The 27,824-nt window shown below is 41.9% G+C and overlaps 1 protein-coding gene across 1 annotated transcript in view; it reads left to right on the forward strand.

Moving 5' to 3' along the window:
• The window catches only part of LOC124545505 (retinol-binding protein pinta-like), a 91,066-nt gene that overhangs the window by 36,635 nt on the left and 26,607 nt on the right, over nucleotides 1-27,824 (forward strand). Inside the window, exons 2-3 of the mRNA XM_047124448.1 lie at nucleotides 15,285-15,444; nucleotides 18,789-19,047. Of these exons, the coding sequence (XP_046980404.1) occupies nucleotides 15,285-15,444; nucleotides 18,789-19,047 (419 nt within the window). The remainder of the gene's footprint in view (nucleotides 1-15,284; nucleotides 15,445-18,788; nucleotides 19,048-27,824) is intronic.

Below are 27,824 nucleotides of genomic sequence, written 5' to 3' on the forward strand. Positions count from 1 at the left end.
GTTGAAAAATAAGAGTTCTGCAGTCCCATATTAAGCATAATGTTTGAGGTCATTCACTCCAAATTGCACTACCTAATCCGCTCACTGATAATTATAAATGGGCGAAGATAAATTATTTAAAATCGGTTGCCAGTCAATTGTCCAATCTATCTACACAAACAATTACTAATCGTTTCCTGGTAATAAGCAGTGAAATTGGTCTTTTATAGTAAAACAAAACCAAACAATGTAAAATATCTTGAAAGTTTGTCGTTTAAATCTGGAATATCCATGTTTTTCACATGGTCAATTATATGTGGCATGTTCACGGGTCGGAAGACCATCTGCTTTGTTTGTTCTTGCGCCTGAAAATAAAACAAAAATTGTCGTGTATCGCAAGGTACTTAATTGAAGAGCTATGCACCAAACAACATAAAGAATCATTAAAATGCTTAATTTTTTATTTATATTTCCTAATAAAAAATTGAACATCCAAAATCTGATTATTTATTGGCTTTAAGGCGGAACAGAGTTCGCTGGGTCAGCTAGTTTTTCATACAACAGTGCCGTCGCCAAAGACTTCGTTCTCATCATTACGTATACATCCGATATTCGCGTTCCTGGCATTATTGACTCTTCATGCACATTACGTTAGTAGCGCAGGGTGTACGCAAATTCTCAACGAATATATGCATCGCACAATCCGGAACCGCGCGACTGCTACGGTCGCAGGTTCGAATCCTGCCTCGGGCATGGATGTGTGTGATGTCCTTAGGTTAGTTATGTTTAAGTAGTTCTAAGTTCTAGGGGACTGATGACCACAGATGTTAAGTCCCATAGTGCTCAGAGCCATTTGAACCATATGCATCGCAAGCAGTAAAAGGGTTAATTGTTCTGCCGATGACAGAAACGATAAAACATACCTTGCCTAGTTCTTGATGTAAATAGGCTATAAACTGATTTTTAGTGGGATGCACTATTTCTGTGCCTACATGCCTACTGCCTCTTTTGGTCGAAGGAAGGGAAGGAAGGAAGCTTGGAGTTTGTCTCGTCGACAAAACCGCTATTAGAGACGGAGCACAAGCTCGGGTAACAAAAGGAGGGCGAAGCAAATCGGCCGTGCCTTTTTCAAAGAAACAATCCTGACATTTGCCTGGAGCTTTTGGGGGAAATCATGGAGAAACTAAACCTGAATGGTCGGACGGGGATTTGAACTGTCGTCCTGCCGAATGCGAGTATAATGTGTCTTTCGGTCGATTCCTTTTTCCAACACAGGGCTCTTGTCTCGCGAAATATTACTTTGTTACTTTGCATGATCATTCTAGAAGGTGCTGTACCGCTTCACACATCTCGGCTTTGCGCTTCATACTACCAAATGTTGAGTCACGTATTTTTCAGTATTTATTACCGTTACACGGACGTTAATCGGCTAGAACGAAGACACGCCTTCATCTGGCGAGGAAACTGAATTTCACAGCGGTTAAAATTCTGAATGTGTACTAAAGATCGTAAATCATATTGTCACTATTCAGCAGATGGTAGTCAAAATGTGAAGAAACTTTGCGAAATTATGAAAAGAAATCAGAGAGCGTCTCTTTGAGAATGCCACATGCCAGAGAGTAGTACGTCCAGTCACTGATCGTTCTAAACACAACGCCCATTGAAGTCAAAATATACTATCGTCGCAATGCAAGGAATTATCTGACCTGCATATGGTGTGGTGCAGCTCTGTTTGTTAAATTTACTGGTCTTTTTATGTTTCTAACATCAACATAAAATCGATTTATTGATCATAACATAAATTTTCACTCAATAGAAGTTGGTTCTAATGAAAAATTGTGACACTTTCTGCTGCAACAATAAATTGCTTGAAATTAACCGTCTCCTTTCATACCGATCACTTTGCCCTAGTAACTCTCATCATATCAGTCATGTTTTCGCCTTTCGGTTCATGTTTATAAATTAAGCCTAACATTGTTATTGAAAGTCAGAACCTCTTCTTTTTAGCAGTGACGTATAGGTTTTGTGGGAGATATGTTCCACGAGCTAATCCTATGAGGTGTCTCCGAGACACAGTCCAAGTTTCTGTTCAATCCTTTTAAGAAAGTAAAATTTCTTGTGCTGGCCATTTTCGTAGCAGCGGTATATAAATTGGAATAGTTTACAGGAAAACCGCCTTTTCCCGTTTTTCCATGCTGCACGTTGTTCTTTTATTTTACTTATGCACCCAGATGCGTTTCGCCATTTTAGCGAGGCGTCTTCAGTGTGTGGTCTGGGATATTAAATGATTTTTTTCGTTGTCACGTATTGGTTATAGCTTTAAAACAGTTCTTGGGATTTTTTTCCACAATAAACCAGCTTAGGGCCCGATGCTTCGCTCGCGTACACGCGCGCACACACACACACACACACACACACACACACACACACACACACACACACACACACACCTTCTAAAATGTTCCCGATAATTAAGGCCTTAGAAGCATGGTCTTTCCCGAATGTAATTCTGAACAAAAAGCGATTCTGATAGGTGGACGCCAAGGTTTTCGTTAATCATTCTCTTTACTTTCTTGTGGCGATACTTCCATAGAAACTTTCATCACTAACACATACTTACGAGGTGCGACAGCAAAGTAATGAGACTGATGTGAAAAAAAAAAAATGTTGCTTACCCTTTCAGTCAAGTTTAGTGTTCCCTCCTTCAAAGTAGTTCCCTTCTGATTGCACACACTTTTTCCAGCGCTTCTGCCATTAATGGTAACATTTCTGGAACTCATCTTCTGTAATATCCTCCAAGACCCTCGTCACAGCTTTTTGGACATCTTGTGTTGTTTGAAAATGGTGTCCCTTGACAGCCGTTTTGACTCTTGGAATAGAAAAAAGTCGCACGGAGCGATATCTGGTGAATAAGGTGGCTGTGGTAGTGCTAAAATTTGCTTTGAGGTTAAAAATTGCTGTACTGACAGAGCAGTATGGGATGGCGCATTATCGTGATGCAGAATCCCATTATCAGCAGTGTTGGCACGGACACGAAGAACTGTTTTACGAAGTCTTTCTAAAATTTCTTTGTAGTAATATTGGTTAACTGTTTGTCCAGGAGGCAACCACTCTTCATGAACAATTCCCTTGGATTCAAAGAAGCACACGCGCATGCATTGCACTTTTGACTTTGACATGCGAGCTTTTTTTGGTCTGGGTGATCCCTTTGAGCACCATTGCGAACTTTGGCGTTTTGTCTCTGGATCGTACTGAAAAAACCAACTATCATCACCAGTGATACCATGTCTCAACAATTCTGTATTGATTTCCGTTTGCTCTAATAGATCGGCTGCCACATTTTTCCGTGTTTCTCGCTGTTGTGGTGTGAGTTTTTGGAGACCATTTTTGTACAAATCTTTCTCATACCAAGATCTTCAGTTATTATTAGACGAACCGTTTCTCAATTGATGTTCAGTTCTTCTGCAATCATTTTCATGGATAATCTTCGATCACATCGTACGAGTTCACGCACCCTGGCCAAGTTGACATCCGTCCGTGAGGTTGATGGTCGTCCACGGCAGTCTTCATCTTCAACATTCCTTCTGGCTTCACTAAACATTTTATGCCAACGAAAAACTAGAGCTCTCCACGTAACCTCCTCTCCAAAAGCCTTCTGAAGCTTACCGTAAGTTGTCGTCGCGTTTTCACCCAATTTAACGCATAAAGAAATGGCATACCGTTGCGCATTATTATGCGGTTCCATTTTCGTGACGAGAGACACAAACACGTGTTAACTTATTACAGCACAACTCATGACTGAGCTGTTGCGTTGATGTGCCACTTGGACTAGAAGCAGCTTATAGACCAAGGTCAAATACACTCCTGGAAATTGAAATAAGAACACCGTGAATTCATTGTCCCAGGAAGGGGAAACTTTATTGACACATTCCTGGGGTCAGATACATCACATGATCACACTGACAGAACCACAGGCACATAGACACAGGCAACAGAGCATGCACAATGTCGGCACTAGTACAGTGTATATCCACCTTTCGCAGCAATGCAGGCTGCTATTCTCCCATGGAGACGATCGTAGAGATGCTGGATGTAGTCCTGTGGAACGGCTTGCCATGCCATTTCCACCTGGCGCCTCAGTTGGACCAGCGTTCGTGCTGGACGTGCAGACCGCGTGAGACGACGCTTCATCCAGTCCCAAACATGCTCAATGGGGGACAGATCCGGAGATCTTGCTGGCCAGGGTAGTTGACTTACACCTTCTAGAGGACGTTGGGTGGCACGGGATACATGCGGACGTGCATTGTCCTGTTGGAACAGTAAGTTCCCTTGCCGGTCTAGGAATGGTAGAACGATGGGTTCGATGACGGTTTGGATGTACCGTGCACTATTCAGTGTCCCCTCGACGATCACCAGTGGTGTACGGCCAGTGTAGGAGATCGCTCCCCACACCATGATGCCGGGTGTTGGCCCTGTGTGCCTCGGTCGTATGCAGTCCTGATTGTGGCGCTCACCTGCACGGCGCCAAACACGCATACGACCATCATTGGCACCAAGGCAGAAGCGACTCTCATCGCTGAAGACGACACGTCTCCATTCGTCCCTTCATTCACGCCTGTCGCGACACCACTGGAGGCGGGCTGCACGATGTTGGGGCGTGAGCGGAAGACGGCCTAACGGTGTGCGGGACCGTAGCCCAGCTTCATGGAGACGGTTGCGAATGGTCCTCGCCGATACCCCAGGAGCAACAGTGTCCCTAATTTGCTGGGAAGTGGCGGTGCGGTCCCCTACGGCACTGCGTAGGATCCTACGGTCTTGGCGTGCATCCGTGCGTCGCTGCGGTCCGGTCCCAGGTCGAGGGGCACGTGCACCTTCCGCCGACCACTGGCGACAACATCGATGTACTGTGGAGACCTCACGCCCCACGTGTTGAGCAATTCGGCGGTACGTCCACCCGGCCTCCCGCATGCCCACTATACGCCCTCGCTCAAAGTCCGTCAACTGCACATACGGTTCACGTCCACGCTGTCGCGGCATGCTCCAGTGTTACAGACTGCGATGGAGCTCCGTATGCCACGGCAAACTGGCTGACACTGACGGCGTCGGTGCACAAATGCTGCGCAGCTAGCGCCATTCGACGGCCAACACCGCGGTTCCTGGTATATCCGCTGTGCCGTGCTTGTGATCATTGCTTGTACAGCCCTCTCGCAGTGTCCGGAGCAAGTATGGTGGGTCTGACACACCGGTGTCAATGTGTTCTTTTTTCCATTTCCAGGAGTGTATATTGTGCCTATGCAAGCCTGAAGGGTTGCCACATCTTGCAAAGAAACTCAGTCTCTTTACTTTATTGTCGCACCTCGTATATCTAATCGAGAAGTGAAGTAACATTTTTGTAGATTTATCTTTGAGAACGTTTTTATAATGAAATAATTTTGCACAGCTTTTCATCCCTGTTTCACTCCCCTCGGAGGATGAATTTCCAAAAACACAAAAACACGTAATTTTTAATTTCTAACAGAGAAGTCAAATATCAGTTTTCATAGATATAAGTTTAAAATGTTGTAGTAGTTTTTTAATAATTATTTATTTAAAAAAAGTTTCATCCACACTTTTACGCCCTCAGTGGCTGAATTTCAAAAAATGCTAAAACACGTATTCTTTTAAAATTTCTGACTGAGGTACCAGATACCCATTTGCTTAGCTCTAGCTTCAGAATTGCCTTCAGAGCGACGTATATCCAAAAAGTCATTCACCCCCTATTTCATTCTATCAGGAGTAGAGTTTTGTACATTCCCTTCTTAAACGATGGATACACTATAAGATCTACATCCACTCTAAATTTCAGGTATCTATCCTTACCGGTTTGCGCTGGGCGATGATGAGTCAGCGACTCAATCTGACCCTATTTCACCCACTTAGCTATTGAATTTCAAAAACAGTGAGACGGATATTTATTCATTTCTAACTGAGAAGCCAAATACCAGTTTTCAAGGATTTAGCTTTAAAAATGATCACACTATGAAACACTTTCACAAGAAATTTCACCCCTGTTTCACTTTTATAGGCATAACATTTCCAAAAATGCTGAAATGCGTAGTTTTTATTTCTAACAGAGAGGCTAAATTCGAATTTTCACAGATTTAGTTTCAAACTTGCTTGCGTAATGAAATATTCCCACACAAATTTTCATCCCCTATTTCACCACCATAGAGGTTGCGTTTCCAGACATAGTGAAACACATTTTTTTTATTTCTAACTGAGAAACCAAATTCAAATTTTCATCGCTTTAGCATTAAAATGCTTTCATTATGAAATATTTTCATAGAACGTTTCATACCTTATTTCACCCCCTTAGGGCCTGAATTTCCAAGAACACTGAAATACTTTTTTTGTTGGAAACTGAAAACTCAAAAACCCGTTTTGGTAGACCCAGATTTAAAAATATTTTTATAGTTCTCCCTTAAACGACGCTTACAGTATAGGATCTACACTCTCTGCAAACTTCAAGTTCCTATCCTTAATGATTTTTGGCTGGTTGGTGATATCTCAGTGAGTGAGTCATTCAGTCGGGAAATTGCCTTTTACACCCAAAGAACAGATAAAAAGTCCAATTCATTATTTGGAAATCAACACTTCCAAAACTTAAAAATGTCGTTTAACTACTTACTCGAATCAAGAGGTCAAATACCACTATTTATGTGATTATTTGCTACTAAATACTGTGTTTTGATGAATGTTAATGAATTAAACCATTGTATAAAAACACTTCGATAACTTTCAGAATAATTTGCACTCACATAAACCAATTTCAGATTTATACTCCCCTCGCCAATCACAGATGCAGATAACAAGAATATTCTGTGGTGTTTTTCATTTGTTTTTGGTTTTGTATGACCTTAGCTGTTCTATCTACTTGTAATCCTGGTTCAACGAAATTATTATGTACTTGATTTGGACGTAAAGAGGACCAGCAATCTGTGGAAAACAATGATTTTTGTTATGACGCAACTAAACTTCCAAAAAATTGGCCTTCAGCGTAATTTAAAGTTATATAAAATATAATTTGAAATAAATGATGTCTGATTATGACGTAGGGCTTGATTGCTGTTATAATAATGAAGTCACAAACCACAATTACGACAGTAGCTGCTAAACTGAAAGTGACAGAGCATCAGGATTGGTCTGACAGAAATAGGGGACATTGGTACATGCCGTGTGTTGGTCGAAGTGGCATTCTATTTTCATTTTAAACAACTGTTTGTTGGTAGTTCAACTGGTAGCCATTTTGGAGAGATTCAGGCATATGTTTTTATTGGTATTGGGAGTTAAGAGAATAGACAAACATTACGCAAAGCTTTTCTTTGTTACTCAAGCCACACCTCCGCATCAGACCTCAGATGATGCCTTGGACCTGTAACTATAGACAAATGTTTTCTTGAGTACTAAAGAGGTACCGCTTAACTCCCAGAAAATAAACATAGCCAATTCTCAGTGGCTTTCTAAGAAAAAACTTAAACTAGTGCGTTGTACATCTTAAGGATAATAAATTGCTAGAATTATGGGGTCCCAGCACAATTGTGAGAAAATATTAACAGAGGCATTCAATAATCCAACAAACACATGTAATGTAGGCAATGTCTAATGCAGAGAGCTGAAACTTCTGTGTCTTGGTTCGTAACCTTGCGAATAATCTTGCTCATTTGTTCGACTTATCTTTTATATGCTGTACATAAATTATGTTACGGGCAGGGTGTGCAGCAAGCTGCGGCTGTTTGCTGATGATGCTGTGGTGCAAGGGAAGGTGTCGTCGTTGAGTGCCTGTTGGAGGATACGAGATGATTTAGACAAAGTTTTTATTTGGCGTGATGAACGGCAGCTTCCCTTGAGTGTAGAAGAAATGTAAGTTAACGTAGATGAGTACCAAAGAGACCCGTAATTTTCGAATACAGCGGTAGTAGTGTACTCCTTGTCACAGTCACGTCGGCTGAATATCTGGGGGTAACGTTGCAAAGCGATATGGAATAGAACGAGCACGTAAGGACAGTAGTAGAAAATACGAATTGAGAGAATTTTACGAAATTATTGTAATATACACGACTGTATTTTATTCAGAACAATATTCACGACAGCATTGTGTGTGGAATTTGAGCGAACGTTCTCTTGATATTAATACAAAAGGACTTAATCGATACAAAATAATAATAAATAATTATTATCAGTGACATAATTTAATTTCCTGTGAAATTATGTCTCAGGCAATACTGATGGAAAAAGATAATGGAAATCTTCATCTTTTGTTATCTGTGATTCTTCTAGAATAATCCTTCTTGTTCGAACTGTTCAGACGTGATTGATATCTTGTTGCACTGAAGTCAGTAAAAACTGTATTATGTTGTTAAATAATATTTAAAAAATAGAGTTTCTGTCTAATTGAAATCAACACGTGTGTTTGAATTTTTATTTTAATATGGTACTCGCCCTATACAAATGTTAAGTTTTCTGTTCAGCTAAAATGGAACGCAGCCATTCGCGCTATTGATCTACAGCGCGGATTATTGGTAAAGTGCTGAATAATAAGTGATTAAATGGAGAAATACTTTTAAATGTAAATGGATATAGTTAAGGTACAGAAAAGATTTAATATATATATTATTTGTTGAGAGTAAAACAACGCCTGAACCAGATTCGATAAGTGATTGTCTTATGTTAGCCGCCTTCTTAGTGAAATATTGCAGCGACAGTTTTAAATCAGATTACTAAGCTCATATCAATCTTAATGACCAATTTTTACGACAATAATTGTGTAGTCGTGGCCCAGAAATCATAAATTCGACTTAGATTAAGACTAGTCTTTAAATATGGTGCAAACAGTATCTTACGCGGTCAAACTGTTCCCTGCTAATGTGTGAAACCTGACTATTTCGTAAGAACTCAGGAAATATTGTTTGACAGGAAAGAATACATTAATGTTGTACGTGTGTGGTGTTGTGTGTAAAAATAGTTCATTTTGTTTAAGAAAAAATAATGCCACCTTGAATAATAGTTCGCTAAATTTTGTGAGAACATTCTTGCGAGAAAATTTTGTGCCATTTACACTGTTTGACAGAGAACATTGGTACACCTTCCGAGGTGGACATTTCTTTAAGAGGATAACTATCTTAAGCCAGGAGAGGCTACGAATAAATGAAACCTCATGTTACGCTAATAATAAGTAACTGGTTTGGTTGAAGTCATGCCCACGATTTGTAAAAATACCGCAATCTTACCCGCATGCCACCTCATGGTTCATCCGTAAGGGAGACTGCTTTTAGAACACTAGTGCACTCCGTTCTTGTGTACTGTGAAAGGTGGCTACACTGAGCCACTGCGCCAGAGATTGCGCCAAAGAGTATTATTAAGCCGCCTCCACTGTGCTTGGAGAGAACTCGTAGTAGTCAGTGCTTGTTAAGAACTCGTAGCAGTCAGTGCCTGTCGAGGACTCAGTGTAGTCTGTGTTGAGATGTTGTAGCAGAGAGTGATTATTGAGAGGTAGCGGCAGGCAGTTCTTGCCGAGAAGTTGTGGTGGGCACTGCTTGTCGTGAAGTCGGAGTGGATATGTGGTAGTAGGGAGTGTTTGTTCCATGTTTTATGCAGTTATTTGATGGGAGAGATAGCAGATGTTATTCTAATGAAGATATTGTAATGATCAGAGTGCATTTCGTCAATATATATGAAGGTAAAAACCACTATGTTCTTTATTATTTGTGTGTCTGAAATAATGCATCATTACAGGTTCAGTCAACAAAGCATCAGGCTTGTGTTCTTGTATTAGAGTTTAATTCTGCTTTCCTTACGCAATTGTAGTATTTCTTATTTTCTTTTATCATGTTAGTATAATTGGTATTTAAAAATTCTTGTCTTGTTGGAGAAGAACCGTGCCAGATGTGTACGTTGAGTCACACTCCCACATACAGAACAGTTATACTTGTGCTTTGGTTTCGTAGGTTTCATAGTTGCTGGGGACTTAATTAATTAATTGTGTTAACGAAAATTTTCATTTCATTCTTTGTTGTTGTTCTTTGCAGTCAGATAGCGTAATAGTAATAGTCAGGGCCAACCTATTACGAGACACAGCGTAATCGGACATACAGCTACGAAAAATTTAAAAAGTATTTTCAATCATATTTAATTAAGCTCCCATGCAACTGATCAGAGATGTGATGCGAGATTTGTTACCGGGAGGTTCGATTAACAGGCGAGAAATATGGAGACACTTAATGAAGAGTCAGTCTGTGTTGGAAAGACAATGTACTTTTCGTGGAACACTATTGAGGAAATGCAGAGAACCGGCATTTTAAGCTGACTGACGAACGATTCTATTGCCGCCAAAGTACATTTCGTGTAAAGACCACGAAGATAAGATGCGAGAAATTTGGGCTCGTGCTGAGGCGTATAGGCAGTCCTTTCTTGCTCGCTCTATTTGCGATTGGAACTGGAATGGAAGTGACAGACCATACGGTGTAGATGTATGTTGCTGCTCGCTGATGTGATGTATATGTTGCAGTATACGCAAGCCTCCAGATTGTAACGTTGTTCTTTGTTCTCGGGTATTTGTCTTTCCGGTCGTGTCATTTCAGTTATATGTAGATTTGCAGCGGTTGTCTTGTCAGGCATTGCCAATTTCTAATGGAGCAAATTCCACGTATCATCTGCGTGTCTACAAGTAAATATGTGGATTAATCTATCATCATTTCTAAATATAATGCAGTCGTCGGTCTGAATAAGGTTATTTCGTGACGCTTTTAATTGCTAGGGAATTTAACATTGACGACGTATCATTTAGATCTGACGGCCTGGTGAGCACCTCCTGTGTCAAGGTTTGTGAGATCTCCATGGCGACCTCACAGCAGGTGCATGAATCGCCGATAGACCGGACAACAAGTGTTTCCCCTTGCCTGTAGCTATTCGCAGTAATGATAGAGCAAGGCTCGGTAGGCTAATATTACATGGGCATAATTGTCTATCATCCTAGGTGTTCCACCAGCAACTACTTTAAACCCTCCTTCCCCTCTTCGGGGACCATATGTTATTCTGGCCTCTCTACAGACACCCTTCCGATTTCGTTGCATGTACGGCATAGCAACCTGTGTTGCTGAAGCACGCGTCTCCCCACCGTCCTTGGTTCGTAGTATGATTTCCGAGTTGACCATGAGTCATGTGTAGATACACCAGTAATCCAAATGGCCAAAAAAATTACATGTACCTCTCGTCAGTCTCAGAATATTTGAAAGCGCATGCTCTAATTATAGGCATTAAAAAAACAGGGACTGGTTAAATCTCAGACCGCAAACCTGGAATGCAGCCAAATTGCACTATACGTAAATATCAACAAGCAAAAATATAACCTTTACAAAAGCAGCATGAAGCGTACCTTCACAGGTTCGAAATAAACCATGCCACTTAGAAGTCATATAATGGAGCCTTAAGCCCAGAACCGGTCGTTGCTCAAGGAAGTGCCCTCTCTTACGTAATGTCGCCAGGATCGTTCGAAACTTAACATAAATGTAATATCTGTTTGTTAGATTTTACAAATTCTAGAAAACATCCGCTGGTAAAATTATATTGAAAGACGGACGATTGGAGCAACAAAATGAAGAAAGTGAATCAACTTTCCGCTTCCGCTTGTGAGTCCACAGGACTTCACACTTCTGCATGTTGACTGATGCTGATACCGCCGAACTCTGGAAATGTGTATCGACACGCCACGCTACCCTGAGTGAATATGGGCGGAATCGACGGTCAAACGCCGTTTTACTACCACGAACAATTTTCGCATCAAAGAACCAAGTGTGCCAGAGCACGAACGGTCTAGTTGCTTCAAACTCAGTACGCAAAAACTGACTGAGCTTCAATTACAAGGAATGGGAAAGAAGTCAGCGACGATAAAATGAGGGAAGATGAAATAGATTTCTTTCAATCCGTCATACACATACTGACGCTATGACGATTCACATAATATAAACATCGATCAAAGGGTATATAGATATCTTTTAGCGGACATTAATACAAGATGTTTATCTGGTAATAAATATACAACCGGTCGCTTTTTTACGATTTATTCAACCATGAACGTGTTTTCGAACCACTGCAGGCTCATCTTCAGATGGAGGTGTTACAGAAACATTATCTTGTGGACCAAGTGTAGCTAAATGCAGTGCTGGTGTCGCTGGGGGAAATGAGGGAAATTTAATAATCGGTGACGAAACATTTACGAATCCGAAAGTTTTTTATGTTTTAGGTACTAATAGTGAATGCCTTGTGGTATTCACAAGGTTAGTTAGGTTTAAGTAGTTCTAAATATAGGGGACTGATGACCTCAGATGTTAAGTCCCATACTGCTCAGAGCCATTTTTTTCTGCATACAAAAGGTAAACAGCTAGAGGTGAATATTCAATACATAATTGAAAACTTTTTCCATGTTGCAGAAAACCATAGTTGTTACACACCAAGAAGAACAAGATTTATGCAGAAAGATGAATTATTGTCATTTTTGTTGTTTTTTTGGTGCCAGGATATCCTGGAAATTCTGGAAGAAAGGGTTTTGCGTTGACTCAGTCTGTTCATTCAGGATTTTTTGGGGTGATTTTAGTTTGTGGATAAAAATTTTTTATTGTTCGTGGAGGTCCATCTGTAGTCCTTTCTCAGTAATGTGTGGCACAGAAAGACTGTCATCGATATCATCAACAGAGTGTTCATGATGAGCAACATGTGATGCAAAACTGGACTTATCTAAGTTTTTTTAGTCGAAGGGCGTCCATATGTTCTTTGTAGCGGGTTGCAAAATTTATCCCTGTTTGGCCTATGTAGAAGGAAGAACAGGAGCATGTGAGTTTGTATATGCCAGAATTTTTATGCCAATCTCTACTGGATTTATTATTGTGAACGATTTTATTTTGTAGTTTATTGTCAGTGTAGAGCGATATTTTTATGTTGTGTGGTCTGAAATGATTCACAAGTTTATATGACACTTTGCCAAGGAATGGAAGAATGGCACTGTAAGTACCTAAAACATAAAAAACTTTCGAATTCGTAAATGTTCCAACGTCCATCTTGGCACTTCCTGCGTTTAAGCAGGACCAACACACCTGTGTGGGCCTTCCACCCAGGGTTTAAGTTCCGCCTGCCGTTTCATTTCCACTGTCGTTCCAACCTCTACTAGCATAGGCAATCATTCATTACGCCATTCTGATAATAAAGACACTCCGTCGCCTTTCATGCAAAAAGCGTTAACAATTATTTCCAAAGCGTATGTGACACTGTCAGTCCCCTTTATATATTCATATATACGATGTACAACTGTCACATGATACCTAATTGTGTTTGTAGATCACGGTAAAGTATGTGGATGAGTGCTTGTAAGGTGCGAAATTATAGCAACCTTAAAAGTGCACGTTCGAATTCACTGAGCCCTTCTGACCGATCAAGTATGCTGTTAGCGCTTCTCTACTGACAACACAACACTACCCGACTTTTATGCTGGCTGGTCCGCCTCTCATGTTATCTAGCGCTCATTTTCGCTTACACAGAGATATCTGATTCTTTTGATCAGTAACTTAAGGCATGGCAATGTTTAATGTTCACTACAGTACTTGTCATGATTTTTTGGTCACAAAGAACCTTCCTTGTAGTCTTCAGTCAAAACTACACGACAAAGTATAAACTGGAAAAGAAAGTATATATTCATTAGCAACTGTTTGGTGCTTCGTAATGACGTTCTTCAAGTATTTAGCTGCAAGTATTTAGCCGCTCTGGAACACTGTTGTGGAACGCAATGTAGATGCCTCCTAACATGTAACCGGCGTGTTAAAGAACTAGCAGGAGGTTCACTGAAACAAGAGGTTTGGAATTCTCTTCTACTCACACATGAAAAGTTTTATCAGAGTGCTATTCGAATCACGTGTGCTACACGTCACAGTCTCTTCACGCCTGAAGCCCACTGGCCTCGATTAAAACGAAGACGAAAGCAGGATTGATAATTAAATCAAGACTCTACACTGCTGACAGGCGTTGATATACATCAACGGGGACAGTTGAAAATGTGCGCACCGACCGGGACTCGAACCCGTCGGTTTTTATTTGGTCGTTGCGGACGTCGCATGACATCTGGTCAACTTCGTTTGTTGATCTGTCCACTCAGTTTTTTTTATTACAGGGGCAAAGCAGCTCTCTGACTGAACACGACGAGCTATCCATCTGAGCCACCGAGGGCACAGAGAATAGTGCGACTGCAGGGACTTATCCTTTGCACGCTCCATGTGAGACCCACATTCCCAACTTAATGTCCACACACTACATTCGTGGTGCCCCTGCCCATTACACTCATTAAGGCTAACCGGCCGTTGACCTTCTCCTTCTGTGCGGATGCACACACATTGCCCGAACTCTTACGGCACTCGGTACGATTGTCTGCCGCGAGTAATGAGTGTAATGGGCAGGGACACTACGAATGTAGCGTGTGGACATTAAGCTGGGAATGTGGGTCTCACGGGGAGCGTGCAAGGGATAAGTCCCTGCAGTCGCACTATTCTCTGTGCCCTCGGTGGCTCAGATGGATACAGCATCTGCCATGTAAGCAGGAGATCCCGAGTTCGAGTGCCAGTCGGGCCACGTATTTTCAACTGTCCCCGTTGATGTAAATCAACGCCTGTCAGCACCGTAGTGTCTTGATTTAATTATCATTTCATTCTAGAGCGCTGCATGGTCACCGATGGTAGCGTGTGGACATTAAGCTGGGAATGTGGGTCTCACGGGGAACGTGCAAGGGATAAGTCCCTGCAGTCGCACTATTCTCTGTGCCCTCGGTGGCTCAGATGGATACAGCATCTGCCATGTAAGCAGGAGATCCCGAGTTCGAGTGCCAGTCGGGCCACGTATTTTCAACTGTCCCCGTTGATGTAAATCAACGCCTGTCAGCACCGTAGTGTCTTGATTTAATTATCATTTCATTCTAGAGCGCTGCATGGTCACCGATGGTAGCTGTTCTTTCGGACATCGTTAAACGGTACTGGAAAGCATACATTATGTTTTCCAGAGCAGTGCTTGCAGCAAGAATAAAAGCAATGCACGACCCCCACAATACTCCAAACTAAATTGTATCATCTGATGACGAATCGCCAGGCGATTCGAAACCGGTCATGAGTAAATAAAAATTGAAGAAAAAACGGCGATTGGTTGCAGTAATTCCTGAAACCTTTAACAAGACAGTCGCAGTACTCCAAATACCGAAGGGATAAAAGTTTTACAATGATTTCACTTTGCTGTTCCAGATGACCAGTGGATCGTGACGTTTTTGCGAGGCTGCAAGTTCTCCCTGCAGCGCACCAAGGAGAAGCTGGACATGTACTACACCATGAAGACGGCCGCTCCGGAGTTCTACAAGAACCGAGACCCCTTCGACCCCAAAATTCAGTACATGCTCGACGCTGGGTAAGAACACCAACTTCAACTGGATCTAGAATTAATGGTCACTCTGCAGCGGAGTGTGCGTTGATTTGAAACTTACCGGCAAATTAAAATTGTGTCGCAGTCCGGGACTCGAACTTGCAATCTTTCCCTCTGCTGGCCAGTGTTCTACCGACTGACCAATCCAGATATTACTCATAATTAATCGTCACAATTCATTTTAATCACCCAATTTCAAAGTTTCGGCTTCGAATCCCGATCAGAAGCTTCAAATCGATCAACACTCCGCTACAGAGTGAAAAATTTATTCTGGAAATGTTCTTTAGGCTGTGGCTAAGCCACATCATCTCAATCATCCTTTATCTGAGGAGTGCTAGTCCTGAAAGATATGCAGCAGAATTTAAGTGGTTTGTCAAGCGGAAGAGAGGTACTGGGGTAAGTAAAACAACGACAGCTGTACGTGAGTGTATCTGGATCTCTCAGTTGGTAGAGGATTTCCATCGGAAGTCCATCCTCTTGGCTGAGTGGTCATTGTGTCTGATTACCATACAAAGGGCCCGCGTTCGATTCCCAGCAGGGTTGGAAAATTTTCTCCGCTCGGGGACTGGCCGCTGAGTAATCATCATCATCATCGACACGCAAATAGCCCAGTGTGGCGCCAACTGGGAAGACTTATAGCCCAGCGGCCGAACTTCCCCAGGAAGGAGACTTTCCGATCATCAGTACCATACGATCAAGTGGTTCAAATGGCTCTGAGCACTATGGGACTCGACTTCTGAGGTCATCAGTTCCCTATAACTTAGAACTTCTTAAACCTAAATAACCTAAGGACATCACACACACCCATGCCCGACGTAGGATTCGAACCTGCGACCGTAGCAGTCGCGCGGTTCCAGACTGTAGCGCCTAGAACCGCTCGGCCACATCGACCGGCACCATACGATCAATTCATTTTTCTCTGCGGAATGCAAAGGTACCTGACTAGAGTCCCGGTGCGCCATATAGTTTTAATCTGCCAGGACGATTGCTCCTCAGTCTCAACATGATTTCTGTTTTCATGCAATTAATGTGTGTGCCCTCATCCGCTACACTAACATCCAAATCTGAAAGCAGTGTAACTGCGGGAATCGTCAAACGACATTTACCTATAAATGAATACAGTGCCTGACAGAAAGAGTGAAACACCCAGAAGCAGAAGAGGAAACGAAATGAAATTTGACACGTTGCGAAGGTATGTGATGTTAGGTCAGTGATTACGGTTCAAAATGGCTCTGAGCACTATGGGACTCAACATCTTAGGTCATAAGTCCCCTAGAATTTAGAACTACTTAAACCTAACTAACCTAAGGACGTCACACACACCCATGCCCGAGGCAGGATTCGAACCTGCGACCGTAGCAGTCCCGCGGTTCCGGACTGCAGCGCCAGAACCGCACGGCCACCGCGGCTGGCAGTGATTACGGTATCGAGTCCGATTTACAAAGGACATGGCAGTGTGACACGAAGCAGTTTTGTTCTCTTCTGAGGCAAGCTGCCCCTCAGCTGTTGTAACTGCTCCTTGATAACGTGGATACTGTGAGTAGCAGGCAGTTGACCGCACACTCGTGTTCCATCAGGGACAGACCTGAGGATCTCGCTGGCTACGAGAGTACCGTTGTGTCGTGAGATTTCCTTCAGTCACTACCAGCTATGACTTGACAGAATGGAAGTTCTACATTTACATATATACTCCGCTAGCCACCGAGCGGTGTGTGGCGGAGGGCACAATTCGCGCCAAAGTCATATTTCCGCCCCTCTGTTCCATTCGCAGATCGCGCGAGGGAAAAACGACTGTCTGGACGCCTCAGTACGAGCTCTAATTTCCCTTATCTTTGAATCGTAATCATTGCGCGATTTGAAAGTTGTGGTAATAATGTAGGCTCTAAATCCTCGGTGAAGATTGGATTTCGGAATTTAGTGAGCTGCTCCTTCTGTTTAGCGCGTCGTCTATCTGCAAGTGTGTCCCACTTCAAACTTTCTATGAGATTTGTAACGCTCTCGCGATACCTAAATCTATCAGTCACGAATCTTGCCGCTCTTCTTTGGACCTTCTCAATCTCTTGAATGAGACTCAACTGGTAAGGATCCCGTACAGACGAACAATAAGACTGGACGAACTAACGTATTGTAAGCTATTTCCTTTGTTGAAGGACTGCATCGCTTCAAGGTTCTACCAATAAACCGCAACCAAGAGTTCGCCTTACCCGTTACTTGTGTAATCTGATCATTTCATTTGAGATCATTTCGAATAATCACACCAAGATACTTGACGAATGTTGCAAAGACTGGGCATTTATTTTGTACTCGTATTTTAATGGGGATTTTCGCCTTGTTACACGCAGTAGGTTACACATACTAATATTGAGAGATAACTGCCAGTCATTACACCACGCATTTATTTTCTGCAAATCCTCATTGATTTGTGCACAACCTTCGTGTGATACTACTTTTCTGCAGACTGCGGCATCATCGGCAAACAGTGTAATGCCGTTGTCAGTACCATCAACCAGATCGTTTATGTAAATCGTAAAAAGCAGCGGACCTATTACGCTGCCCTGGGGCACACCTGAAGTTACTCTTGTTTCTGTTGAAGTCACCCCGTTCAGGACGATATACTACTCCCTGTCTGTTAGAAAACTTTCTATCCAACCGCATATGTCATCGGATACGCCGTAAGGGCGCACTTTTTGTAGCAGGCGACAGTGCAGAACTGAGTCGAACGCCTTTCGAAAGTCGAGAAATATGGCATCAACCTGGGAGACTGTTGTATATCATGCACAAAGAGGGCCAGCTGTATCTCGCATGACCGCTGTTTCCTAAAACCATGCTGGTTTCTGCAGATGAGCTTCTCAGAGTCTAGAAAGGTCATTATGTCTGAACACAAAACTGTAGTACGATAGTAGCTTTCGTGTCACTGCTAAGTACCATAACTCGATTACACTTGGATCATACATGGAAAGAACTGCTTCAGCATAGCACAGAAGGTAACTGAAAGAAATACGCAATGAAATGAACATAAATTGCTCTTTTATTCGTATTATAATTACACTGAAGCCACCGTGATTAATTATGGTTTGCTGGGCATTACAAATGGCGGCACAAGGTTCCTAATGGGGTGTGTGGTCGCATGCTCTGCAACGTGCTTCCAACCTGGCCACAAGGTGGATAAGAAGATCCTGTGGCAGGGCGTTCCAGTCTCAACCAGCGCGAGTGACAACTGCTGGATAGTCACATGTTCCACACCCACGAGAATCATCTCACTTTTTGGGTCTGTGGAACGAAACCTGAATCTACTCTAATCTAGCACATCCCTCCCGGTTCTCCGGCAGGTTCATCAGTTACCTGCCCAAGGTGGACAAAGAAGGGCGGCGCATAACGGTTCTGCGCCTGGGCAGGCTGGACCCCAAGAAGGTGACCGCCGACTACCTGTTCCGGCTGCTCTTCATGGGCGGCGACCTGTCCCTCAACGAGGACGACTCGGCCATCGTCTGCGGCGCCACAGTCATCCTAGACCTCAAGGACACCACGCTGGCGCACGCCGCCATATTCACTCCATCCGCCGTCAAGAAATCCATGGCAGTCTACCAGGTGAGATATAAATAAAAATGTTCAAAATTGTTAATCTCCGACCGATTGCTTTCAAATTTTTACCCAACATTGCATTCTAATTTCTAATAGAGGCGTGTTGTTGTACACCCATTTCTTTAACATATATATACACAAAAATCAAGCTTTCGCAACCCACGGTTGCTGGAAAGAGGGTTATGATGGAAAGAAGGGTTACAGCCAGAGATGGGAACTTTAAGTGTGTGGCCTTTGGGGGTAATGCCAAATGTCAGACAAGCCTGAGTAAATAAAATATGGGAGCGTAATCTGGCTAGGGCGAAGGCATGTTTGTTGAGGCAATGTAAATAAAACTTAATGGGGTCGTTGTGGGGATGTTGTGAGGGTGACATGGTATTAGAAGGTGGAAAGTGTAACATGAGGCTGAAATGAAAATGAAAATAAAAATATATGGGGAGAGATAAAGGTGAACTAGAAAGCAACTGGAGATCTGGCATGAAAAAAGCCGAAAAAGTGTTGGTTAAAGCTGAGCTATGTTGATCCTGAGGTGAATTTGGGTTGGTAAACAACGATGTGCACAAAGGTTAGGTGGTTGTGTTGCCGCCAAAACACGTTAAAGGGTGGAGAAATTTGGGAAAATTTCGAAAAAACTGCGTGTAAATGTATTAAAAGGAGTGGTTTTGTGGTGGTAGATTATGAAAATGAGGCTAACAATTGTCTGACGAAGAAATAATGACGTTAAAACCTGTGGGAAGCGGCTATAAATGATCAATGATGTGGGAAAAACGGAAATTGAAATAAAGCGAAAGTTGTTAGAACTAGCCGAAATGGTTGTTTAATAGGTTAAAGGAACTGTTTGTGAACTGAGAACTGTGCATTTTATAGCAGCGGTAGTGTTGAAAGCGGAAAAAATTTTTTTGGTTATGGTTTGGAAGTGGGTTAAGTATTATTGAGTATATATAGGCAGGATAAAATTGTATGGTAGATTACGGTAAAAAGGAGAAGCGAATACAAAGTGAAACTACTTGCACAAACAGAAAGAGAAAGTAGGTTGCAGAAAAGATTTCGAAATGCAACAGTGACAATAAGAAACGTAATTGTTGGGTTCTTTCCTGATGAAGCAACCGTGCGTTGCGAAAGCTTGAATTTTGTGTGTGTGTTTGTGTTTGTTTGTGTCTCTATCAACATACCAACGCTTTCGTTTGGTAAGTTACATCAGCTTTGTTTTTCGATATATTTTTCCCACGTGGAATGTTTCCCTCTACTATAACGTACAGGGTGTTTCAAAAATGACCGGTATATTTGAAACGGCAATAAAAACTAAACGAGCAGCGATAGAAATACACCGTTTGTTGCAATATGCTTGGGACAAGAGTACATTTTCAGGCGGACAAACTTTCGAAATTACAGTAGTTACAATTTTCAACAACAGATGGCGCTGCAAGTGATGTGAAAGATATAGAAGACAACGCAGTCTGTGAGTGCGCCATTCTGTACGTCGTCTTTCTGCTGTAAGCGTGTGCTGTTCACAACGTGCAAGTGTGCTGTAGACAACATGGTTTATTCCTTAGAACAGAGGATTTTTCTGGTGTTGGAATTCCACCGCCTAGAACACAGTGTTGTTGCAACAAGACGAAGTTTTCAATGGAGGTTTAATGTAACCAAAGGACCGAAAAGCGATACAATAAAGGATCTGTTTGAAAAATTTCAACGGACTGGGAACGTGACAGATGAACGTGCTGGAAAGGTAGGGCGACCGCGTACGGCAACCATAGAGGGCAACGCGCAGCTAGTGCAGCAGGTGATCCAACAGCGGCCTCGGGTTTCCGTTCGCCGTGTTGCAGCTGCGGTCCAAATGACGCCAACGTCCACGTATCGTCTCATGCGGCAGAGTTTACACCTCTATCCATACAAAATTCAAACGCGGCACCCCCTCAGCGCCGCTACCATTGCTGCACGAGAGACATTCGCTAACGATAAGGTGCACAGGATTGATGACGGCGATATGCATGTGGGCAGCATTTGGTTTACTGGCGAAGCTTATTTTTACCTGGACGGCTTCATCAATAAACAGAACTGGCGCATATGGGGAACCGAAAAGCCCCATGTTGCAGTCCCATCGTCCCTGCATCCTCAAAAAGTACTGGTGAGGGCCGCCATTTCTTCCAAAGGAATCATTGGCCCATTTTTCAGATCCGAAACGATTACTGCATCACGCTACCTGGACATTTTTCGTGAATTTGTGGCGGTACAAACTGCCTTAGACGACACTGCGAACACCTCGTGGTTTATGCAAGATGGTGCCCGGCCACATCGCACGGCCGACGTCTTTAATTTCCTGAATGAATATTTCGATGATCGTGTGATTGCTTTGGGCTATCCGAAACATACAGGAGGCGGCGTGGATTGGCCTCCCTATTCGCCAGACATGAACCCCTGTGACTTCTTTCTGTGGGGACGCTTGAAAGACCAGGTGTACCGCCAGAATCCAGAAACAATTGAACAGCTGAAGCAGTACATCTCATCTGCATGTGAAGCCATTCCGCCAGACACGTTGTCAAAGGTTTCGGGTAATTTCATTCAGAGACTACGCCATATTATTGCTACGCATGGTGGATATGTGGAAAATATCGTACTATAGAGTTTCCCAGACCGCAGCGCCATCTGTTGCTGAAAATTGTAACTACTGTAATTTCGAAAGTTTGTCTGCCTGAAAATGTACTGTTGTCCCAAGCATACTGCAACAAACGGTGTATTTCTATCGCTGCTCGTTTAGTTTTTATTGCCGTTTCAAATATACCGGTCATTTTTGAAACACCCTGTAAGAGCACCACGAGAAGACGGCATCATCGCGGAAATCTGGAAGTTATAAGACCCAGAACTCACCAAAGACATCCACAGGATCTTCGAAGATATCTGGAAGACCATGAAAATTCCTGACTACTGGAAAACTGCCCTGATACACCCACTACACAAAAAGGTGACACGACTTACCCGAACGACTGCAGAGGAATATCCCTACTACCGGTCACATGCAAGATCCTCTCTAAAACTTTACTGAACAGACTAGAATGCCAGACCGACCACTTGATTGGGGAATGCCAAGCAGGCTTCCGTAAAGGGCGGTCTTGTGCGGAACTAATTTGGAACCTGAAAATGATTTTACAACACAGACAGAACCTGATCATTACCTTTGTCGACTTCAAAAAGGCGTACGACTCTATCGACCGGAAAACTCTCTTCAAAATTATAGCAGAATACAAAGTACACAATAAAACGCGGGCTATCATACAGCAAACTTTGACCAACACGACCTCCAAAGTAAAGTTCTGTGGGGAACTATCAGAGCCCTTTGAAATTCGCACAGGTGTCCGACAAGGCGATGGCCTCTCACCTCTCCTTTTCAATCTACTGTTAGATAAGGTAATAAAAGAATGGATATCATCTTAACAGGGGATAACCTTCGGAAACCTACAGATTAAATGCCTCGCTTTTGTAGAAGATTTGGCGATTGTCACGAAAGGTATAAACGAAACGAAAGACGCTATTGAAAAACTACACGAAATCGCTTCTAAAACTGGACTACAGATCTCTTACGAAAAGACGCGGTTTATGAGCACAAAGAAACTCTCATCTCTGAACACAAAGTACGGTACGATTTACAAAGCGGCAAACTTCAAATACCTCGGTGAAACACTACAAATGAGCGGACATAACTGAGACTCAAACGAAGACAGAAAAACTTAACTACACAAAGCATACAAGGTAGTGTGGAATCATTACAACAAGTCTATCTGACAAAAAGCCAAATTACGCCACTACGACAAGGTGGTGCTCCCTGAGGCTCTATATGCAGCAGAGACCACACTAATCCTAGGGCATACACGTATCAGACAACTAGAAAAAGTAGAACGGAAAATACTTAGGAAAATATTCGACGCAACTAACAACAATGGAATATGGATCAAGAAACCTACAGAGGAACTATACAAACATGCAGAGACAATCACAGAAAAGATTAGAAAACGCCGACTACAATTCTATGGACACCTATACAGAATGTCCTCACACAGACTGACCAAACAGATCTTTGACTGGGTAACCACTAGATACAACAAATGGGTGTCAAGGAAGGCAGCAAAAGGAACTGGCCATGTAGTTTAGTCCAACTGTGCTCTTTAGGGGCAAAACACCGATAATAATAATTCAGATTCCCTATTATTAATTTATAAAAAATTATATATTACATATTATAAAAATAGGTATATAAAACACATGTGTATCCGAATGGAACATTGTGTTGAAGTTGTAAAGCATTCCGTCAAACACTTTTGGGGTTTTACAGTTTGTATGTAACTACAAACGTAGATGGTCCTTTCTTAAAATTTTCGCATCTCCAATTGCTTTCAAATTTTGATACAACATTGCATTCGAAGGCACACGTGTTTTTATATACCTACTGAAATGTCATCTGATATGTATGTAATACGAGAGGAAACGATACAAAAAATGTAAATGTTGGTTTGTTCAAAATAATTACTCTCTGAAAGTTCTTGACAGATTGCTTTGAAATTTTAACACAACGCTGAAATCTAATAAGGGCGTCTTTTTAGATACCTAATTCTTTAATATATGGCGTATAATATATGTCATGTAACTTTTCAGTTTTTTTGTAACAAAGTTTTCTGTGATTAAATTTATATAAAATTATATATTATATATATTTAAAAATAGAGAAATAAAAATCGGACATGTACCAATGAAACGTTATCTAAAAATTTCAAAGCAATCGCTCAAAAACTTTCGAAGAATTGCGATTAGCAAATCTACATTTTGTATATGAGTAGAAACGTAGATGTTCGTTTCTTCAAAATTTTGAATCTCCGAAAGTTCGTCATTAAAGTCTTTTAAATTTTAACATCAAATTTCTTTCGAATACCCGCGTGTTTTTATATGCAAATTGGATCAACATGTGGTAAATATGTAATAAGTATGTAATGAAAAACGAAACACTCTAAAATATAAATTTTGGTTTGTTTAATGTCGTGTCCTCCGAAAGTTCTGGACCGATTGCTTTGAAATTTTGCAATAACGTTCCACTGGTATACACGCTTGTTTTTATTTACATATTTTAAATATATGTACTACAAAAATTTCTATTAATTTAATGAGAGTAATATGTTGCAAATATGCAATAGTGAAACGTTTTTAGCAAACAGGAAAATTATATTTATGCCGTATTGGTTTACTATAACAGAATCTAAATTTCCGATATCAATAAAAGCGACTCAGGATTAGAGAGAGAGAGGGAGGGGGGGGGGGGGGGGAAGACGACATGGACAGAGGAGTGAAATGAAATAGAAATGGACACAGCAAATGGGAAGTAGGAGATGGACAGAGAGAGGGAGGAGGTGATGGACTGAGCGGGGAAGAGAGAGGAAGTAGATAGAGAGAGAGAGAGAGGAAGGAGCAGAAAATGGAGAAACAGAGGGGTAAAAAGGACTTGGATAAAGAACGTTGGAGTGGGGAATGGACAGAGATAGGTGAGAGAAGGAGATTAGGACATATATTCCATTCTCATACGTATTAAAACATGACCTTTCTATTTTCTTTCTTTTCCATTTAAACAGACTGAGCCACAGCAAAAAGTGGCTGGCTACAGTATTACGAATTAGTCGTTTTGTGTCAAAGAAAGGGTTATAAATATAAGTAATTAATACCTCACGAAACTCATCGATACTTTTGTTCAAATATTATCGAGATATCGATAAAATGGTAGATATTGCTGCCGGTACCACATAGCGTATTGAATCTGGTAGTGGAACACCCCTGAGATTGACTAGTCCACCAGAGCTCTCAGCTGTAGATGTTAGCGGCCTGTCCAGGAATTTCGTAATGTCCCCACGAGAAAAAGTCTGAAGTTATGGAATCGGGCGATATCGGCAGCCAACATTTGGTCCACCGCGACCTACTTTTCCCTGGATTCTTTAACGTACACAACCGCGTTGAAAAGACACTTCTTCATGAGTCTTAAGTGGTACGCCTTCCACCAATACTTCCTGTAGGAAAATCAGAAACATCTATGACCTAATCAAACCAGTTACACTTGTCCATCCGCCGAACATAAAGATATACTGAAATCCATGGGCATGTGTGGAGTAAGGGTTTACTTAACCTTTTTCTTTTTTTCTATGTTGTGCCACGTATCATGCAAAACTTCGTATCAACATTTGAAATTTAATCTTCCAATTTAGCTCCTACTACTTTTATAATATTTCGTACTGCAGGACTATTTCGGCGGTACTGCCTTTGTCAAGTACACCTGCGAGTATTGCAGTTGGTACATTTCGTTTACTTTTGCTATATTTTAATATGGAGCTAACTGTACATGTATACCTGGGCGAGAAGTAAATGTTGTATTGTACAAATACTTGTAGTTTTTGTGTTGAATAAATAAAGTCGGGTAGTAATTTGGCAGCTAGATGACAGTTCTCAATGATGCTGTATGTTTACAAAGTAGTTACAGCTAGCCAGCGGTATTGTTCGAAGTGCAGATAATTTAGTTGTTTGTGTAATTATTGGTTGTTTGTTTTTTGTGTGTTGTTATATTCCAGAACGCCTGTAGAATTTTCTCCCTAAAAGTTGTGTTTGAAGACTGTCTGTTCATTTAATATGTCGTGCCGGTAAATTTTCATGTTTATAGAAATATACAATTCCTTCAGAATGTTCATGGTGAGTATTTTTGGTATTATGTGTAAGATTTGAAGTGTAGTTTCGATTTTGTCGGCTATATGCTTTTGGATTTCTAAATGCATGAAGAGGCTCGACTGACTGCTCTCGTTTTCTCTAGTATGTTCTCTAAAACTGTTGTTAAAATATCATCCTGTTCATCCAATGTAGACTTTGTTAAAACTGTCGCACGTAATTCTGAATGCGCTTGGATTAGCGTATTGCGGTTCCTCCAGAGTGGAGTTCCGGTTTTAAGTTGCTGGCAGTCCTGAATGCTTACTTAATACCAAATTTCGATGTTCCTTCTGCTGAAAACACCTTTTCTGGTGAAACGTCGACTTCGTACTGCTTACCTCAGCCCCAGATCTTACAAAATTTTTTGTTACGTAAATTGAAGGCGGAGGGGTGGGGAGCAAAGGAAAGGAGGTATGGATGGTCTGGGGGAGGGGATCAAACAGTGAGGTCAGCGGTCCCACCGCATAGGAAAGGAAATCGGCCGTGTTCTTTCAAAGGAGCCGTCCCGTCATTTGTCTGAAGCGATTTATGGAAATCAAGGAAAACCTAAATCAGGATGGCCAGACGCGGGTTTGAACCGTCGTCCTCTCTAATGCGAGTCCAGTCACTGCGCCATCTCACTCGGTAACTGTACGAACTGATGATATCAGCCGCATCGAGACTTTATCCAGTCTTCTGTTTGATACGGCCCGCTAAGAATTCCTCTTGTGTGCCAGCAGTTTCATCTCAGAGCAGCACTTGCAACCTACGTGCTCAATGTTTTGCTGGATGTATCGCAATCCCTGTCTTCCTCTACAGTTTTTACGCTCTACAGTTCCCTCTAGTACTATGGAATTTAGTCCCTGATGTGTTAACAGATAGCCTATCATCCTGTCCCTTTTTCTTGTCTGTGTTTTCCATGTATTCCTTTCCTGGAAGATACTGCGGAGAACCTCTTCATTCCTTAGCTTACCAGTCCACCAATTTTTCAACGTTCTTCTATAGCACCACATCTCAAATTCTACCATTCTCTTCTGTTGCGCTTTTCCACCTGCCCTTGTCTCATTGCTATACGATTCTGTGCTCTAAACGTACGTTATGAGAAATTTCTTCTTATATTTTAATCCCACTTTTCGACGTTCCTCTTATATCCGACTTTGCTTCTTAGACGCTTAGACTGAACAGCATGGGCGAAACATTACACCCCTGTCTCATACACTGTTTAATCCGTGCACTTCATTCTTGGCCTTCCACTCTTATTGCTCCTTAGTTGTGGTACATTTTGCATTGTAAGAGAGCATTAAGTGGAAGGGCTAGGAGTGAGGAGGAAGGAGTAATACAGCAGTTCTAAGCACAATTTTATTGTAACTAATCATCCAGAAATATTCACTGGTACTCTCAAAACCAAACTTTTAAAAACAATACGAAATAATTGATTTAAAACAATATGTCAAAAAAATTTACAATGAAACGTTTAATTTAATTTAATGTGGTACCTTGGCCAAGAAAAACTTTACAACCAGAATTGAATATAACACATGCGCTCATCCTGTAAAAATTACTGCAGTTCCTCATTCGTCTATCTTTGCTAAATGCAAACAGTTACAAAAGAAAACACAACTATCAGAATTTGCCTCTGAAAGGAACATGAAAATAACTGTCTGAGTACAGTACATATCAGTAGCATGACAAGTTTTCGGACTCCCCTTATCGCAGCGTTCTCATAGTTAAAAGTACGCCATAGCTGAGCCACATTGAACACGCCAGGTATTCAGATCTACATCTACATTTATACTCCGCAAGCCACCCAATGGTGTGTGGCGGAGGGCACTTCACGTGCCACTGTCATTACCTCCCTTTCCTGTTCCAGTCGCGTATGGTTCGCGGGAAGAACGACTGCCGGAAAGCCTACGTGCGCGCTCGAATCTCTCTAATTTTACATTCGTGGTCTCCTCGGGAGGTATAAGTACGGGGAAGCAATATATTCGATACCTCATCCAGAAACGCACCCTCTCGAAACCTGGTCCGCAAGCTACACCGCGATGCAGAGCGCCTCTCTTGCAGACTCTGCCACTTGA

The sequence above is a fragment of the Schistocerca americana genome, chromosome 8 (genome assembly GCF_021461395.2).
Source record: "Schistocerca americana isolate TAMUIC-IGC-003095 chromosome 8, iqSchAmer2.1, whole genome shotgun sequence".
Taxonomy (NCBI): Eukaryota; Metazoa; Arthropoda; class Insecta; order Orthoptera; family Acrididae; genus Schistocerca; species Schistocerca americana.